At 38.9% G+C, this 20,219-nt stretch overlaps 1 protein-coding gene across 1 annotated transcript; it reads left to right on the top strand.

The window, feature by feature from the left end:
- Positions 1-815: 815 nt before the first annotated feature.
- ANKLE2 (ankyrin repeat and LEM domain containing 2) lies at positions 816-19,499 on the top strand. The gene is made up of 13 exons (XM_082491466.1): positions 816-1,083; positions 5,512-6,000; positions 7,061-7,252; positions 8,510-8,703; positions 9,685-9,873; positions 10,163-10,285; positions 10,672-10,738; positions 11,408-11,589; positions 13,035-13,141; positions 14,021-14,214; positions 15,172-15,898; positions 16,406-16,537; positions 19,152-19,499. Exons 1-13 carry the CDS (start codon positions 831-833, stop codon positions 19,387-19,389), a joined length of 3,087 nt encoding a protein of 1,028 aa, XP_082347592.1. The 5' UTR covers positions 816-830; the 3' UTR covers positions 19,390-19,499.
- Positions 19,500-20,219: the final 720 nt, after the last annotated feature.

The raw sequence follows: 20,219 nt of genomic DNA, 5'->3' as shown, positions 1-20,219 counted from the left end.
AAAAACACGTCCAAAGTGGATTGTGCTTGTATTTTCATTATGTTCCCTCTTTCTCAGTGTGGTGAGAGCGTTAAGAAAGAAGTGTAATGTGTTACCTCCCTGGGCCTGAATTTGCCAATGTCTAAAGTTTCGAGTGCACAAAATGGAACAATGCAGAAATGTCATCTTGATTCAAAATCAGCCAATTGCCGTGATGCGGAGAGAAATGACTGTACTGAGCTTGTAGTATTAAACAGTGTGAGAGAAAGGGATGTTGTCAACTTCTTCTTGAAGGCCTGCCGTGTTCCCTGTCATTTAAACCAGCAACTGACCAGTTGGTTTGTAGCAGTGGTTGCAGTTTGGGTCAGATAGTGATGTTATACTCCATGGAATGACGAGTTTAGATCTGTGAAGGGACGTATGTGTATATTTATATTGTAATATGCGTATATTGTAAGTATATTTACAATTAAATTTACGAATACTTTGGCGGGGGAGGGGAGAGAGGTGCTGCGACATTGTCGAGTCCTGCGTTCTTTAAGGCATCTCTCCGTGCGGTATCAGCGGAGCCTCCTCGTCTCCACCCGCTCGGAGCCCAGCCGAAAGCCGCTTTTTTTCACCGAAAACAGCCTTCCTCAGCAGCTGCGCCGCCTGAGGTGGGCTGAAGGCGGGCGGGGCGGCGGTGTTTTTCCGTCAGGCAGCGAGGCGGGCAGCCTCGGCGCCGGGCGGGGCGGGGGCCTGAGGGGCGGGGCGGGGCGGGAGGCGAGACGGAAGCCGGGAGGCCGCTGAGGTACCGTCCCCGAAGGGCCGGCGGGGAGTGTCCGTGCGGCGGGCGGGACGCGGGCTGGGGTATGGAGCGGTGGGTCGGGGCCGCCGGGGGCTGGGGCTCCCTCTGGGGAGCCGGCTGGGGTCGCTGGCCGGGCTGGGAGCTCTTGGCCGCCTGCGCGGTCATCGGCGCCGTGGGCTGGCTGCTGCGGCTGCTGGAGAGGAGGCCGGGCGGCCGCGGGGCGCCGGCGGCGGCGACGGCCATCTCCTCCCCGGCGCCCCTCTCCTCCCCGGCGCCGCTCTCCGCGGGGAGCCGGCGCTGCAGCGGGAGCCGCCCAGGTGAGGAGAGACTCGGGTGGAGGGCGGCGGGGGGTGGCGCTGCCTCTCGCCGGGCACCGGGCACCGCCCGGGGAGGCCCGCGGCCGCTCGGCCTCTCGCCCTGCCTGGGGGTCTGCTCCCACGGGCGGAGCTCCGCCGGGCCCGGCCCCGGCCCCGCCGCGGGGGGGGGCCTGGCCCTGCCGCTCCTTTCCTCTTGTCGCGGGCGGCCCCCGGCGCTGCCCGCCCTTGCCGTCGCACGGCCACAGGGCCAGCTGTCTCCTTGCTCTCTGCTGGCGAAATCCACTCCTACGCCGGGCCTGCCGTCCCTTACTAGCTCTAGAAATACATCTGCATTTCTCGTTCCTGAGAAGTCATCCTTCCCCCATCCCCTCCCCCGTTTCTTTTAGTCATGTCTTTCCCGTAGTTTATTCCGAGTTTGTTTTGCGGTTCTATTTCTGCCACGTAGTTCATAACTGCTAGCTAATTTGGCAACAGGCAGTATAGACAAAATATCTGATTGTATAGCCGCAATTACTCTGCCGTGTGTAAGTCCTAGCAGTCGAAATATACCCAAAGGCTAGATGTTTCTCGTTTTAATTCCTGCATAAAAAAAAAAAGTCTGTTTTCTTACATTGCTCGTTTACTGAAGGATTTAATGAGCAGTGGAATAAAGTAATATTGCCGTCCTTAAAAGTCAACCATTCATTCTCTCTTGGTACTAGTCTTAAATTTTTGTGAAACAGATTAAGATCTCTCATACTGATGCAGTAAGACAAGGGAAAATACATCTCATACCTGTTCTTCCACATTTTGGTTGATTTGGAAGAAGCCTCAAATACGTGTTTGTTGTTAAAGCAGTTCTTCATATTTGTAAAGCCAGTAATGGGAACTTGCAAGACCTTGTATGCTAAACTAGGAAGGGTAGCGGTGTCAGTGCTGGCTGTACTCTGGATCATTGAAGTTATAATATGCATTTTAAGGTTCAAATAATCACCTTTTGCACCTGCATATGGCAGTTGATCAAAGGATTATTTTAAAACAGGCAATTGCTATTTCTCAGGTTTGCAAGTCACGCCTTTTATTTTGGACAGATCAAAACTGGTGATGCAGTTAAAAACTAAAAAACGCTTATCCATGTTAGCTGAAAGCTTAATGTCAGAATACAAACATATTTCATGAAAGTTCTGTCTTTTTAAGTAAATTTTGGCATTCTTTAAAATCGATTACATTCTTTTTGAAAGGGCATTACTTGTGCAATGAAACAGCTGCACGGTGTGAAAAAGAAAGTGCGTGTACATTTCAGCATACTGTTGATCAAAAAAATGAATCTCTAGTGCTGTAATTCATTGACTGTCATGGGATTTCAACCAACTATGTTGCTTTGAGAAACCTGCCATTTCTGAACAGGAAAACAGATGTTATCATGAAAGAAGTTGGCAGGTTAGTTGAATATCATATCTTTGACAGTTGAGTGACTGTTGTCATTCCAACAATGTTTTTTCCTGTTTCCACAGCAAGCTTATTGTAGAAAACTCTTCATGCTACTGGATCTTAAACCAAAGATTAGTTTCTTCACTGTTGGTCTGCTTTGTCATTTCGCTCTCTGATTTAGTTGTGCCTGAGTTGTAATGGACACATGAAATAAGTACTTTTTCTTACGTAGATGAGGAAGAAAATTTTAGGCGCTAAGTTGTATCAAAATGTGAGATACCAGAAAAGTCACTCCTTGCTGACATTTTTTTTTTAACCGCAAGCCAAGGAGGAAGATACTGTGTGTGCCTGCATATTCCACATACATGAATTATCCATGTGTGAGAGTCTGCACTTCTGCAGAATAATTGTGCTAGTTCTGAACCCTAAAAATAGGAGTATTTCCAGAGTTAATTCTTTAAGGCATTATATTACGTTGACTCTTTTAAAGTGTTATAATTGAATTGTTTCTGCAATAAACTTACCTCTGAGTTTTCATTTTTACTGTGTTTTTTTCAGTTATGCAATCTCAAAAAGAAAATCCTTAAAATAGCAAGTTTTGATATTTTTAGAATAGACCTCAGGGCCACATTTTATCCTTTGATTAAAACATAATGGCACCAAATTTATTTTAAAGAAATAAAGGATTAAGAATCAAAAATAAGTGAGAAGCTCTTTCGCATCTGTCTTTGCAGTCTTGTGGGCAAGTCAGATAATTGTAACACTGAGGTTGCTTGGAGGTTCAGAAATCACAAGGGAACTAGAATACTTTGGGGAGGTAGCTCAGCAGCATTAAATGCGGCTTTGCCACAGTTCAGGGTTTTTTTTAAAGCTGAAATACTTTCATTTCCCATTGTATCAGTGAGGTTCTACTTAATATTTGTGAAATATTAAGGGACCGAGGTATGTTCTCTAACCACAAGATGTTTAAAATCAGACATTGGGGAAAAAGAAAACCAAAACAAACAACTCTCAAAGGAAATGGCCCTCCAAGAAAACAACCCTTAAAGTCACGTAACTATCAAGTTGTAACTGTACTTGAAAACCTACTTAAAGTTTGTCATTAATGTCTTTTTCCATAGTATTTCTACTATTAGAAATGTAATAGTTTTGAAGTCAGATTCCAGTGAAAATTTTACTTGACTGTAGTCAATATTGCTAAAAGTTACAAAAACTGCTCTGTGTGTTTGGATTTTTTCTAATGTATGAAAAGTTTGGTTCTTTACCAGCTTAATTCTTGGGTAATGTAAAAAGCAAAATTGTTTTGTCTATTTTGTTGATGTGTTTTGTGGTGCTACTATTGGCAATACACATGGAAAAATGAGGCAGTTTGACTATTCTGCGCTTGTGTGATGAAGATGCAATTTTGGAATTACATCTGAGTTTGTACACATTGACAAAATGAATAATTAACTTATTAGGATCTAGAATTTAGAGTACTGTATCCCTGCTATGTTAGGGTGCAGCTATTCACCCTTCAAGCCTTACGTTATTTTCCCAGACAAAGTTTCTTGCCCATCAGAGTGGATGTTCTGACTCATGTTAAGGACTGCTTGTGCACCTTGTCCCATAAAGCAGGAGAGCTCATAAATTGTGGACAATCCTTAACCACTACGTGCATCCACAAGTGCTCTTTTGAGGAGGTTTAACTTAAAAGTACAGGTGGTACTGACACCATACCTGGGAGGTTGCGTTGTTTCTAATGGAGTAAGATTGGGAGTTGTGTTATTCTAAATATAGCATTTTTAAAAAAAATACAAATCAGTTCATGTGGAAAAGATGCAAATGTGTCTTCCCATAGTCGTAAGTTTCATAAATTGCGGATGAAGCCTGGAATTGAAAATAAAGTACTTAAAATGCTATACACACCTATCCAAACCAGTATAACCTATACAATGGCTAGGTGGCGAAGGAAGGGTCAATGTAAGGAGGGAGTGAAAGCAAGCTGAAGGAATATGACAGCTTAATCATGTCTGTCCTAAAGCTGTCGTTTCCGAATAGTGTAGAGCAGGAAAAAGTCACAGCTTTTGGGGAGATATGTGGATGCAGTATCTGATGAGATAAATGTAAAGCTGCTTATGTCCTTGAGCTGCCCAAACCCTATATTTTTCAGCTGTGTTTTTCACAGCAAGGAATTTGTATTGGCATCATGCGTTGGTTTTAGTGTCTTCTCGCTGACCAGTGCGGAAGCTGTAGGTGTGTGAATTACAGGGAGGGAAGTGAGCTGGGTGACTTGTAGTATCATACCAGAGAGAAGAATTTTCCTTGGGAAATGGAGGAATTCTTCCAGCTCCTGCTCTTTGTCGGAGAGGGAAATCTGAAAAGATCAGCTGTTCTTGTCTTCTGGCTGTTTGCTTTCAAAACGGGGACTGGGAAACAACATGTTGTGTAAATAGTTCCAGGCTTGCATCATGGCCAGAGATGGACTCCCCTGGTTGCTGCATCATGCTTATGCCTTATACTTTTTTTCAGCTAGAAATTCTTACGGAAATAATAGAAATAGTGCTGTGCTTTTCGCTGTAGGTGCTGCCTAACCAGACTCTCTTACTGGGGCTAACTAGTCATCCTGTTCTTGTATTCTGTTACATACACAGATTGTGCCTTTCTTGGCAGGAATCAAATATTTCTCAGCCTGTCAGAAATTTTCATGCGTAAATATTCTGGATTGAATTTTCACTCCAAAAGAAATTTGAAAAGGACAAAGCAAGAATAAAATGTAAGCTGTAAATACTCTTTCAAGTAGTTGTGAGAGGAGAGGAAATAAACTCCTGGTATAAGTCTGATAGCTTAAAAATGGTTTTAATGTGTTGAGTTGAAAAAGATTTTGTCTTCTCTGCAACTGTGATAATCTTATCAGAATCCAAAAAATTGTTACGAGCCACTTTTTTCCTTGGCTTTAATACAACATCTAAATATCAGGAAACAAAAAAAGTGTTGTTCTTTACAGTTTATCTCCTCTCTTTTTTGCCTTTCTTATAGGTGAAATAACAATGGATGCCATATTGTCCCGATTGAAGCAGCTCACGCCCGATGAGCTTAGAGAAGAAATTGTAAGAGCAGGACTGAAATGTGGGCCCATTACCTCAACTACTAGGTTTATTTTTGAAAAAAAATTGGCTCAAGCTTTGTTGGAACAGCAAGGAGCATTGGAGGGAAAAGGATCTGCTCTGTCAGAGGAGGCTGCTGGAAACGTCCCGTCTGATAGCAGCCGGGCAGGAGCACAAAAGGCTTTGAAAGCTGCGGCAGCGAACCACAACGGCCATGGAAGTGTTTCTGAAGAGGCAGACTTCGGGTACTGTGTAGGTCTGAACCCTCCAGAAGAAGATGCTGTGATGCACATGAACTGTTCAGCTCCGGCCTGTGGAGCAGGATGTGTTGATTCACAAATTAGTACTCAGACACCGTCCAGAGATCCTCCACTGTTCTATGGTGTTTGTCCAGTTTATGATGACATATTGGCAAGGAATGGTAAATATTAATTTCCTTTATTTCCAATGATAAGCATTTTAGAGTCACGTCTAAATAGACCTTTTTCTATATAGCAAGTGACATGAACACCATTGTATTAGTATTTTAAGCATTACTTGAACGATTTTTTTTTGTTTCTGTATTTATTGGATCTTCTGAGGCATAGAAACACAGTTACAAGACATCCCAGGTGTTCTGCCATAATAGTTGATACACATGAGGATCCTCTACTCCATGTGGCTCAGATGAAGAAAATATTTCCTACTGCTACTCTCGTATCCACCCTGTGCCTTTAATCCCTCTCAAGAACAAAAAGTAATCCTACAAATAAACAATCAAAAAGCTATTTATACTGTCATCAGTTGAAATTTAGATGAGCTCTTCTAACAGATTTCACGATCCTTTCTATCTTAATGCCAAATGGTATCTAGAAGTATCAGTAATTCCTCACATTTTATTGATGAATACTGCAATAAGGAATTATTACATTACCTAGTGGCAGGATTACAGTAGTGCGTAAAGGATTGTGTACTCTGAGATGGTAGTATTTCTCATAAAAAGGATATTCAGATATCTTAATTTGAACGAATTAATGTTAATGCAAAAGGAGAGGAAGGAGAAGTATTTGAATTAATATCTAAGGTTTTGTGTAGACGTCTTAAAGTTGTGTCAGTGGATCACCTGGATAGTTGATCTTTCTAAAGAAGAGAACATGGAACCTTATGCAGGGTGAATAAGCTCTTGAGTTTGCTTTTCAATCTGGATGTGAAATACTCGTGTGTTGAAGCTGGCCCATCTATTAGAGGGGTTGTTCAGATATTTATTGATACGAATGGCCAAACACTGTACACACATCACCTGGTATTAGCTCGAGTGTGTAAAATTCTTCTCAGTTTCCAGGAGAGAAAATTTAAAAGGACTTCCGATTCTTACACCGTGTTTGGTAGAGAAACAGTTTGAGACTAAAGCTGGAAGGATAGTCTGAGAATTTTGTAATCTGTTTCTAGGAACTAATCTGAGATTACTGAAATAACTTAACTTTGATTGTACTTTGTTGCAGAGAGAATACATGTTTATGAAGATAAAAAGGAAGCTCTCCAAGCTGTTAAGATGATTAAGGGTTCCCGTTTTAAAGCTTTTTCAAACAGAGAGGATGCTGAGAAATTTGCTAAAGGAATCTGTGATTATTTCCCATCTCCAAGCAAGTCCTCTTTATGTTTGTCTCCAGTGAAAATGGGATCATTTAACAGAGGTAGGTGAGGGTGTTCACCTGTGAGCAGTAGATGCAATGCACAGTCTGCTAATTTTTTATGAGAGAAGAAGCAACAACTTCATAACCAATATACTAAGAATAGAAAAAATTTCAAAGGGTGAAGCATCTTAATAAATTGAAGTCCCTTTAGAGTGGTGGTGGTGTGTAAGGTAAGCTGTAAATAAATGTTAGATCACAGTTCCAGAGCTTACTCACTCAATAAAATTACTGTATAAATAGATACGACAACCAGTATTTAATTACTTTTTTTTCTGTGAAATAATTTAGAAACGGGCAGTAAAAAGCATATTTTATTTTTTTTAATTCAAATCTGGTTTTACTTCTGTGTAAAATGATACTGTCGCTGGAGAAGTGATCATGAAAGTTAATTGACGCTTTTCCAAGAAAGACGCACCAAAGTTTATGTACAGAAATAAAAAAAGAAGTACAGTATGTTGGAATCCTGCCATTTCTTTTGTAAGAACTACTACAGAAGTAAATTAGAGCCCCAGGAATCTGTGGAAAGACTGCTTTTTTTTCTTTTAAAGCATAAGGTTCAGCCTTCAACGTATGGTTTCTATGGTCTATGTTAGGATAAAGTAAACCGGTTACTTTTAAAAGCAATTGTCGTTGTTGTGGTTCACATGAATGTTGCTGTTCTTCTAAAGCTGAAATGTTGGTAATGGCTTGCATAGATATGTCGCTTAGTAGTCTGTGGTTATATTCGGTAGGATTTGATTTTACTCGTGGACTTCAGGATTTTCAGGTTTAATAAGACGCTGATAAAATGGCACAGCATATTAAAACTGTACTTAATTGTTAAGTAAGTTCCTAAATTCAGAAATAAAATTGTAAACACCAACCGTACTTCACAGTGTTCCCAGTTGCTAGATTAAAGGGACTCAGTAGTCACAGAACTGCAAAAGCAATTTTAGTATTCAGAAAATTCTTATTTCTTGTTGAATTTTGCTTTTAAGCATGGATGGAAGCAGATTGATAATTATAAAATTTACCAGTCCCTGCTGAAGCCTGAAGCAGTTTTACAAGATGATTAAGTCATGCTCTCCTCCCTCCATATTACTAACTACTAGTATTTTTAAATGTCTTGTCACTGACCTCAATTTTTTTACTCCTCTACGTTAAAGATGCAAAGTTAATACAGATTTTAGATTAAAAACTTATTTTCATCATCTGGATATAAAAATAGTGATTACTGAAAAGAGTATATCTAGAAACATGTTACTTGTGTTTTGATAGATGGCTTATGCTCCCCTGAGACCGAAACTGCTAATAAGGAGAGAGCCAACAGTTATAAAAGTCCACGTACTCAAGATCTTACTGCTAAACTTCGGAAAGCTGTTGAGAAAGGAGATATAGTAACATTTTCAGAGCTTATTTGGAGTAACCCTCGCTATCTGATTGGGTCAGGAGACAATCCAACTGTTGTACAGGTAAAAAAAAAAAAAAAAAAGAAAAATCCAAGTTCTGGTTTAGTGATTCAGCTTTGAGGCCTGATAAGCAGAACTGGAAGGAATGTTGTTTCTTGCTCTTCCTTCAAGATACCTTGTTTCCACCAGTGCAAAGTTTCTCGGTGTTTATTGATTCCAACTGAAAGCTGAAACATGGAAGTTGTCACTCATTGTAACTGAGAGTTCGCTTTGCTCCAGAAGAGCTAGAGTAAAGAAACTGAGTATGCAGTTCTTTAGGGGAAGAATAATTTTATCCAACAGTGAAAGAATTAGACTTGTCTTCATATATATATAGTATTGATCTCCTTCCAGAAAAAAAGATTCCAATCTTTTTTTAAGTAGAATGATTTTAAGGAACGGGCTAGTGCCTAGGCTGTAACTAGGTGTTCCTACAGCACTGCTTACCTGGGCACCACCATTAAGTATCAAAATGTGCTCTGCATCTGAAATCCATGTATAAGTTACCATTTAGCAGATGCTAACAATTTTACTTTAACAAATTACTGTAATCAGCCCAGCTTTGTGAAGTTCTTGAAATTGTATATGTAATATATTACAGCAAACTGAATTTTTTATATATATATATGCACACCTATTTTCCTGCTCTTTTTATACACTGAAGTTCTTATCTCCTCTTATTATGTGATATCTTAATATACATTCTTTGCCACATTTTTGCCCTAGATGTAAAAAGACTATAGCTGAGTATAAGAATAACGTTGTTAATGGTAAGAATAATGTGGGTATAAAGATGAATGTTTTCACAATATCATGTAATTTACTGTAGTTCTGAATGTTTATGTACTTTTTTGTAAACATATTTTCCTAATAAATTATTAAGGAACAAAAGTCTAAATGTAAGACTCAGTGTGGGAATGTTTGTATTTTCACATTTAAATCAGAAGCCGTATGGGTGTAAGAAAGCTGTTTAGATTTCAGTGTTGTTTTTTTTTTTTTTTTCAGGAAGGGTGTAGGTACAATGTCATGCATGTTGCTGCCAAGGAGAATCAACCCGGTATCTGCCAGTTACTACTGGACACTTTGGAAAATCCTGAATTTATGAGGCTTATGTATCCGGATGATAATGATATAATGTTGAAAAATCGCATTCAGTATATTGTTGACCTTTACCTTAATACACCAGATAAAATGGTAAGATTTGAATGTTTGCCAGTTTCTTCTTATTATGGAAACAACTGGGAGGCGTTAAGGATGTGTAAGGGAGAAGGAAAGAGAACAGAAGGGGACACTTCTCGCAAAATGCGCTAGTCGTGAATTTTGTGGGTTTTAATAATCATTATTCTACAGTATGGTGGGAAAAGATCTATTAAGAGCCCTGATAATTAGTCATGACACTTACTTACTTTTCCCAGTCTCAAAATATGTGTGATTGACTTCATGTTTCCAAATGCATGTGAATTTTCCCCTTTTCCCACTGCAGGGATTTGATACTCCATTGCATTTTGCCTGCAAGTTTGGGAATTTGGACGTTGTTAATGTGCTTACCTCACACCCAGCTATTGTAAAAAATCCAAGAAACAAATATGATCAAACTCCAGCAGAAGTAAGTCTCTTCGTGTCCACAGCGAAACCAAAAATGTTATGCCTAATCAATATTTTTCAATTTCGAACATATACTAACCTACTGTAGGCAGAAGATTTGTAAGGTACTGGTGTCATGATGAGAGTGTAAATCTTTGATAATATTAAAATCTTTTATGTTGATTGTGTCTGGGGAAGAGTTCTAGATTTTATTATTCACTGCCTTTTCTTTACGTACCCATTTTATGGATGTGGATGTATCTTCGTGCTTTGTTCTGCTATGAATTAAAAGTAACGGATGAGATGGGTAGAGCCCAATAATGTGACTATGCAAAAACAACGCACATTGCAATTGATTCGAGATTGATCTTATGCTTTGCTAACAAACAACTAAAATTATATTAACAGGTAGTTTGTGAAAGAAGCAAGAATAAATCTGCAGAATTGAAAGAAAAACTAAGAGAGTACTTGAAAGGTCTGTATTCAGAGTTTTGTACTGTATCAGGCATGTATTTTGGCTCTTTGCTGTCTTGTATTCTGTTTGCTTTCTGTGGCATTCCTGTTCATAAATGTTGCTACTGTACAGTGCTGTGAAAACCAAAGAGAAACTGAAACTGACAAGGAACAGAAAACTTTTTGTCTTTTAAATTACATGGTCAGAACTCTTCCTCTGTCATCACAAGGTTATCCTCATAGCTCTATAACAGAGGCATGGCCCTTATTTTTTGCAGCCAGCCTGAAGCAGAGAGTTTAAGTTAAAAGCAAACAAAAAGCCTTTACAGAGCAAGAGATTTATTTGTCACGCTAGGGAGTCGTGTAATTTCTATGACATAGAACTTTTCACTGTTTTGTCGCATGTGGGTTTAGGCATTTGCAAAAGGCGGGTTTGAAATTTGAAGATCCTTAGGGAAGGGATGTATGTATCAATGCAGGTATTTTTGCATTTGAGACAGAAGGGAGCCTGTACTAAAATACAATCTGAAAGCAGGCAATAAATATTGAACCAGTGAGTCTGAATTACAAGTAGTTTACTGACGAAATAAAGTCAGGTGGCTAAGTATATGGGTGTATCGATATTCTAGGAAGAAGCAGCAGGCTAATGTAACATAAACTTCCAAAGAAAGCTTTGTATTATTTATTTTAGGTCGATACTATGTACCACTCTTGAGAGCAGAAGACAATTCCTCAGCTCCTGTAATTGGTGCACCATGGTCACCCGATCAGACAGACGATGGCCCCCAAAGAACTTTATCTAAATACCCTGGCAGCCCCAAAGATCCAGTGTTGTCGATAAGAGCTTTTGCAGGCCCCATGAGCCCCTCAAAGGTAAGCAGAGAAGTTCATATGACTTTTAATACCGATTTTTGCCTTTTTTTCAATAAAGATAGAAGATCCACCCATGGTTCATTGTGTGGTGTAGCTTGCTTCTGTTACAGATTGTGTCTCTTTTTCTTGAAGAGATGGGTCTTCCTCTGGAGAGAGGGAGAAGCACATAAACTTCTAAATGTTTTTTATTGCTGAAAACATAGAAACGTGTGGTCTAAATAAGAAGAGTGGAAGCTCAGTCAAAAGAAAGTTGTTCTTTTCTTTGTCCTGTTAGAATCTATTCAAAGAACACCATTTGACAAACCTTTATTGACTTACAAATAATTGCACTAACTTTCTAATATGAAACAAAGCTTTTCAATGTGGCTATGCATTGATTTTAAAAAATCTTAACTATATCTCATTTCTAGAAATTGATACTGGATGTTAGAAGCAGTTTATTACCTCTGCTTGTTGAATTAACATTAATATTTTTTTCTAAATGGAAAAACTGACAACCAAGTAGTAGGTGTTGGGATAGCTTTGGAGAAGTATTGATTGTATAGTGGAAAAGCAAAGTCGCTAGTTTTCGGGAAGAATACTTAGATACCAGTTAAATATGTTATCTGTTTAAAATGAACGTGCTGGCAGTATGATGGCTTTAGAAATAGTGAATAAATACAATTGAGGAATTTGTCATCTAATGCTTGAATTCTTGCAGGACTGACTTCTACCAAAATGCTTAATGCTTTTTCTTCTAAATATGCTTATTGGTCAATTTTCTGTTCTCCTGACAGAAATGAATATTTTATACTCTGAAAAATTTTACCTAGCGTGTAATCAACTGTAAACAGTTTTGATTACTGACATATACTTTTAATGTCTGAATGTAATTCTCAGTCATTGTTGCTGATTCTTGTCATATAAAGGCATAAAGTTTGGGATTTTACAAAAATCCATTTGTTTATTCCTTTCAGCAATTCAAATTCAAACTTCAAAATAAACAGCGACAATTTATTCTAGTAATGGTATCGTCTGTGAAGTTAAATATATACATATAAAAATATCACCTTTGCATCCTAGAAACCAGTGACCAAGAGAGCATTTACCATTAAATGAAATTATAATGGCATGGGAAAATTATAAGACATACCTGTTTCCTGCTGCACACGGATTACAACCAGGCAAACTTTGTATCTGTAGAGTTTACTTCAAAGTGGTTGTACGTTATGGTCCTTACTCTTTTAATAAGCAGTTATGAGATCAAAGTAACCAGTAATACCGGGAGGAGTAACTTTAGATTCAATATGAGATTCTTCATAGCTAGAGTTGAGCAATGCTTGTGGCAGAACTTGAGTTGTTTACATGTAGGCAGCAAACAGACCTATAGGGAGACATTTAGCCCACACTGAGTTAGCTTCATATTGTGAGGGGTAGTTTTTTGAAATTATTTCTGTTTTTTGAAGGCTGAAGAATTTCGCAGGCTTTGGAAGACCCCACCTCGAGAGAGAGCTGGCTTCTTTCACAATGTCAGGAAATCTGATCTGGAGAGAGGTCTTGAAAGAGTTGGAAGGTATCTAAAAGAGTAGCAGCATAAAAAATTAGCAATGGAGCAATTAAAAGCAAAAGACTTGTGCTGAGTGTACGGTTATTACTTACTGAACAATATCTTGGGGCAAAAGTTACTGGCAGAAATATTTATAAAGTATAATGTAGTTGGATTTTTACTGTATTTTTGTGTAAACAATGGCTAGAAATGTAAGAGCTAGCTTTCTTAGTTTTGGAAATAAAGAAAAAGGCATTTTAACTATAATCGATGGTGTTTATAGAATGCTTTTCTCAAACATTTACTTGCCTGATTTGTCAGAAGATCTAAAATTATGCATAGTCTACTTTTTCTGTAAAATTGAGGGATTCTTAAAAAAAGCAGTATGAAAATATCCTAATACATATGTTCTGCTTTATAAAAGCTGTGTTGAGGTATATGGCCTTGCTGTTAAAATACCTTGTATCGGCAGTATGTGAAAAAAACTTACTTTGTTAAAAGCTAATTAGATTTCTTTCTTTAAACTAACCCCTCCCTTCCTCCTAGCTTCTCTCATTCACAAATAGAAAAAGCTATTGAATGGAGTATCATTCAAATTATGCCTACATCAGTGGGGATTCATCTCTATCTGATGTCTAGATACAGTCAGCTTAAAAATAGCAATATTTATGGTGCTAACTTTAAGAATAGTAGATTAAATTTGAAAAACATTCTAGAAAAAATCAGATGATAGTATGTTTGCTAAGGGTGTGTGTATCGCTTTTGCAGATTGTTGATTGTTGAGGAATTGTGTTGCCTAGTTGCACGTTTGTGTTACTAATAGCTGATAAAATGTGTTCAGAAAAGTTACTGTCAAACTAATATTTCTGTCTTCACAAATGATTCGTTTTATTTTATTTATTGCAGGGAGTTAGCTCATGAACTGGGGTTCCCGTGGGTTGAATACTGGGAATTTCTGGGCTGTTTTGTTGATCTGTCTTCCCAGGAGGGGTTGCGAAAATTAGAAGAGTACCTGAGTCATCGGGAAATGAGCGAAAAGGCTCAGCAAGAAACAGGGGAAAATGAAACCTGCAATAGATATAAAACTCCACATCCTTCTGGTAAGAAAAGGGCAAATGCTACAAACAACAGGTTGTACCTAGGGAGAAGAGGGAGAGAAAAAGCTTGGTGCCCTGGGGAAGTAGTATTCACCTGTTGTGGTTGCTATTATTAATCTGTTATCCAAACAGTCTGATTATAGTATTGAAAAAGTAGCTAACAACACTGTGAATGTAGGAGAATTAGAACAGATCTCATTAAGTGTTTGTTATCTTTCATATGAAGTACTTTGATTGTAGCTCCCAAATGAAATTCTTGTAAGAAAACCTCTATCTTCAGTATGTTTTTTACTCAGGGCATTTGGGAATTCATCTTAGAGTATAATTTGTAATCCACAGGTACAGGATAAATAACTTCTTAAAATAAAGGAATAATTCTTTACCACAGAAAGACACACTGAGCAAAACCCAGGAAGGCTTGTATACCTTCTTAGACCACTGCTTGCCGTTGTTTATGGAAGGCACACACTAGTCCCAAATCTTTGTGCTCCTTCCTCCTCCTCTCCTGTGAGACTATAGGTCTGAAGGTGCTCTGGTACTGGGATAAACCTGGGCTGACAAGACCCTGAAGGATAGTCATTGGAGTAGTCATAAGCCTTTTTGCTTTGGAAGAGATGAAAACTTAAGCTATTCTATATTAGTAACGTTTTACTACCCTATTCTGCTTTATCTGAGTTTATCTTTTGTTACTGGTTAATGATTGAAGTGAGGAGTGTAGGAAATACAGTTCTCAATTGACTAGGATATGAAAGGTTATTTGCAAAAAATACACAGCCGTAATGATGTCATTTTGCATTTGTAGCTTTAGTTTGGTTAGTTCATGCTGTTGCATAAATAAAATTAGAGAGGGTTTCAATCAATAGAATAAGGCATAAAGATTATGTATTCGTTCCTAGTTTATTTGATTGGCGCTCTGTTGAAAGTCTTTTTATGTGTTGCTCTTACTAAAATTGTTCACAGGCAAGAGTAAGAAGTGCTGCAATTCTATTTCTGTTGGAGCATTTTTGGATGAGGATGATGATGACATGAGCTTAGAAGAAATTAAAAACAGACAAAATGCAGCACGGAATATCGGCCAACCTATTGTGTCCAAAGAACCTAGCATTGGTGCTATTGGAGACGCTGAGTGTGATATCTTGTCAATGGAGCGTACAGTAAACATTATAGAAACATCGGATCACCCCAGGCACTACGAAAAGGCGGCTTCTTCCAGCAAAAATGGATTTTGTAGTCCTATGTCCAGTGAAAGGATAATTAGTGACAGAAAGCATTTGCATGGTGGAGAAGAATGCCTTGTATCGCCCGTTTCCAATTTAATGTCAGAATTTGAAAGCCTGTCATTCCAAGAACAAGAGGTCACAGGAGAATCAAATAAAATCACTGAAAAAAATGTGAACGAGAGAGTTCTGGCTGAAGGAACAAGTCAGGTGAGAATATCCAAGGACCATCTGGATAACACCTGCTATGCAGCTTCACTGGCAAGTTCTTCTGAGCCAAGTGTTACAGGTAAACCAGGAGAGACCAAGTTAAGGACAGAACACAAAATGCCATCAGAAAAGGAGAGGCTGGCCATGGAATCTGGAGTTCAGACTAATGAGGCACGACAACGTCAAGAACTTTCTTCCCAGAAATTTCTTTTGAAGGCTTCACCCACAAATGATGATTGTAAGAAATTATTCCTGCTTGGGTAAGAATTGTCTTTTTTTAACACTTATTTGTCCTTTGGTTTATGTATGCAAAACAAGATACTTCTTATAATATCACTGACAGCAAGGTTGAGATTACGTGACACTAAGTAACGCTAGTTGTAGTCAGCCTTGAATGATCATCTTAAAGCACTTCAGTGCTTGTACAGCAGCCATACAGTTCTCTTGCAGGTAATTACCTGAATAGTATATCCAAAACACAAGGAAGAAGAAGAGAAGTCTTTGTTTCCAAATCAGTTTCAGTTAACTTTGCTGTTTACCTTTCATCTGGCAGGCTTGTGACTTCATGAGACTTTTATGAGACTGCTGTGTAATAATGGACAGTCATTTATGTGTGGGCCTGCTGGAAAAAGTTCATAGGGAAACTGTGTTTATAGAGGAGTGCGGGCCATTTGCTTATATCAAAAATAAATATTTTGGAATTGGGATGTTTTATTGCCTGAACAAATACATAGTTCTCTTTTCATCTAGTTCTGTTTATTTTCTAGGGAACATCCCTCGAAGCTGGATAGTGATGTCTTAGCAGCTATAGAAGCAGTAGAGATTGATCCACAGAAATACCCAGTTACTTACAAATGGAAGCACGCGGTGCAGTCATACTCTTCATCTGACAGGCAAAGGTATTTCTGCAAATTCAATCAAATGAGTTGAAATAAAATTTTTAGTGGGTCAGCTGCAGAACACCTTGAATAGCTAGAATTTCAGGCCTTATTGCTCACAGAAACCTTGCTTTAAATATTCAACTGTATTAGCTATTACTGCGTTTCTGCAGTTAATCACCCAGCCTTTTTGGCTGGTGTGTGTTAATAGGGAAAGTGTACTGGTGCTGCAGTCACATTCCTTCCATTACACTGCAGTTCCAAATAATTTTGGTGTACCTATACAGACAAATTGGACAGAAAATGAAGGTCTGGAGAGCAGCAGCGTTTTCCAGTTGCCAGATGTCTCAGTTTGCTGATGTCTTGCTTAGTACTTGGATCCTTCATTGGCCCTGATGGCCGTTGTGGTGTCAGATGGTCATTCATCCCTGTTGCGGGTGCAGGACAATGATGTTGTATTGCTTTGAGGTACGCAGGTTGTGCAGAGTGATGTTAAAGCGAATTGAATATCTTCAGGCACCTTTTTCTTACTATTTTTATTTTTACCCTCTATTACCCCAGTCCAAAGGACTTGTTAGTGTGAACGATGGTGTGTGTTCAGTTTTTAGAGAGAATGTCATGTTTTGCTACACAAAGGAAGCAGACTGCATTTGCTGGGATGCCTGAATACATGTTATGCATTTATATGTTTTATTTTGAATGCTGTTGCTTTTGGGGACCCAAAGTGACAATTTTAATACAAGTGGCTTCTGGTAATTGTATTAGCATGAAGATTCTTTTCCATTGTGACAGACATTGGTCAGAACACTGAAGAGTCCCTTGCTCAGACAGCCTACAATTTATATATAGTCATGATAAAGTTCTCAGAAAGAAACAGATGACCCAGTGCCACACAACAGATTGGAAAGGGGGCAGGAACAGAAAGCCATCAAATGACCTGTACTGACTTCTGTTTTTTTCTTGTTTCTTCTAGCTTTCTAAATGCATGAAATTCCACTTATAATAATTATGAGAACTATTTCCACTAAGTAGTTCTCAATATAGGTATTAAACATTAAGTTTTCAAAACATGCTTTAAAGAGAGAACCTTTAAAGCTCTGTGAGACCCTGTGAGAATTTTAAAAATATAATTGACTGGCTTTATTGGCCACAAAACTCAGAGTAGGAGTTGAGAACCAGCAGCTGAGAAGTGCAACTGTGTTAAGGTAGCAGAGATTGGAGCAGGAGGAGTGTTGTGGGAAGAGGTGAAACCACATGTGGCAGGGCTGAAAGAAGTGCAGATGGTAAGTGGAAGGAGAGATGCTGCCCAGTGCTGAGCACTGGGACAGAAAACAGCTTTCTTTTGTCTCTGTATTTCAAATAGTGCACGGAAATAGGGCCATCAAGTATACTTGTAGAAACAACACGAAGCTAAGATTTTTCTGTGATTTAAAGTGGAGTAGAAACAGGCAAATATTTTCAGATACCTGGTTGATAGTACTGCTTCACTTTTCAAAGACACGTTCTGTCATCCCCTGATATTTGTGATTAATTTTTTGAAAGAAATAGGTTAATTATTAGGCCTTTTTCATTCTTAGTCCACTGTCTAAAAGGCCTAAAGTGTTCTTCTAAAGTGCTAAAATTTAATGCAAGATTTTTAGGTGTAATCACTGTTCTGTCACATAAGTAGAAATGATTCCTGTAACTATTTGACAATGCCAAGGCTTGCTCTGTCAACTGCCTTAATTTTGCAGTGCTGCCTCTGCTAAAAGCAAAGAAATTACACACTAGATCACTTTGTCTTTAGGTATGTAGGATTTTGACTGCAAAAATCAGACCTAATGATACGGATACCAGTAGGTCTGTCAGAAGAAAATTATTTTGAAAAGGTTTTAGCTAAGCTGTTTACATGCGTAGCTTTCGTAGTGGGGGGGGGTGGATTTTGTTTGTTTATTTATTTTTTTAAAACCTTCTTTAGCTTACCGCATGTTTTCTGTAGTGGCTCATCTTAAGAAATTGCATCACACAACATGTTTTAGAAAGAACAGTCATGATTCACAGATGCTAGAATCAATCTTTGGTCATTCTGCCTTGCTTAAGATAAAATTTAGAGAAAAGGGAAAGGTTTTTAGCAAAAAGGCCTTTTAATTTAACAAAGGAAATATTTTGCTCTGATTTCAAATAAATTTTAGAACCTAGTTCTCATTGATTTAAGGACAAATCTGACATTTGCTATATAGAAAAATAATATTAACTTCTGTGGCATCCAAAGACAAAGATTATTTTTAAATAGGAGGAGGGGATCATGCCCGGCCACAGCAGGAGCTGTGGCACTAAGGAAGCCCAGATCAGCCTTCATCTTGTGCCCGTTCCTAATGGGGACATTGGACTACAATTGCCCAGGTGCTTCACAAGCACCCGTTTCTTAATGCTTAATGGCCCTTTTGGAGCAAATGACATCTTGCTGATGAGGCAATGTGTCTACCTATAGTATATTATGCTGTCGCTGTTTCTTCTCAGACCTGTCTGTTACAAGTTGTGATTTTTCTCTGCGGGTGCATTACTCTAAGATCTACAAGTGATACTGGGTAAAAGTACTGCTCTCCTTAGCGCAGTTCTCTTAACAAAACACAAAATGACTTTTTGTTTCTTTCAGTTGGCCAAGTCCAGCACTGAAGGCAAGAGTCAAGTCCCAAACCATCGCTGCTGGCCTTCCAAATGCTTCAGGCTATTCGAATTCGGGAAGAAACAGTCCCCTAACAGGAAGTCCAGGAAAATACGGCAATGCCGCATCATTCTCTCCAGACCATGGGAGTCCTGGGCGCTACAGTCCAGCTGGAGTCAACCACGCTCTGTTAAAACTGCGTTATTTTTCAGAGCCTCCTGCCCACTAAAATGTGATTCATCTTCCTGGGACTTCAATTATATTTTCATTGTTAGAACAGAGGAAAAAACTACAATGTTACTAAAGTGACACGAGGGTTTGTACCTGGCTATTTATTTTTCCTCAGTTGAGGACAACTGTATGGTAAAAAAAATTGAATATATGTCTTTATGCCATATACGAGATAGATTTCTGGTGACATGCAAGAAGTTAGTGACAGTCAGTGCAGTTGTCCAGTAGCTATGAAGTAACCCTTGTTGCCAGTAAAGCAGTGAGCTGAACCTTTACTTAGAAATGGTGGTACTTTACTATCACCATTGTCATTATTGTAATGAACCTGTTAGCCCTCAACTGCATTGCCTTCACTCGGATACTCTGGTGGAAGCACATCATCAGGAAGCAGAAATCCTACCAGAGGAAACTGATGGCAAGAGGTAAAATGTTCTTCCACTTGCAGGGGGATGCTCAAAGGGAAGAGCCTAAAACAAAGCCTGCACAGTGACAGCTTTCCTGGACTGAGTATGAATGTGAAACCCTGTGTGTAAACAGAAAGCGTTTGTTTATAGCCAGCAGTTTGGTCTAGACGGTTAAATACACATACACACACACGCACACGCACTCTCTTATAGATATGTGTGTATGTATGCACCTAGTTACACAGAAAACCTTGAGCCTTTGCTTGTTCTGAGGCTGTTAAAAACACCGTGATATACTGTGTTTTAGTAAAGGGGCACTATAAAAGCGACTGGTATTCCTTTAAAGGTTAGTTTGAAGAAAAAAAATAATATAAAAATTAGCTGTTTTTTTTTTCCCCACAGAAGCTTTTAACATTAGCGGATT

This window comes from Vanellus vanellus, assembly GCF_965231255.1.
Source record: "Vanellus vanellus genome assembly, chromosome: 16".
Lineage (NCBI taxonomy): Eukaryota > Metazoa > Chordata > Aves > Charadriiformes > Charadriidae > Vanellus > Vanellus vanellus.
The sequence above is the reverse complement of the archived record's forward strand: the minus strand, read 5'-3'. Positions and strand labels throughout refer to the sequence as shown.

Coding starts and splice junctions, on each gene's coding strand:
- ANKLE2 (XM_082491466.1), top strand. CDS start 831: ATGGAGCGGTGGGTCGGGGCCGCCGGGGGCTGGGGCTCCCTCTGGGGA. Junction 8,704..9,684: donor ACAATCCAACTGTTGTACAG/GTAAAAAAAAAA, acceptor TTTTTTTTTCAG/GAAGGGTGTAGGTACAATGT. Junction 10,739..11,407: donor ACTAAGAGAGTACTTGAAAG/GTCTGTATTCAG, acceptor TATTTATTTTAG/GTCGATACTATGTACCACTC.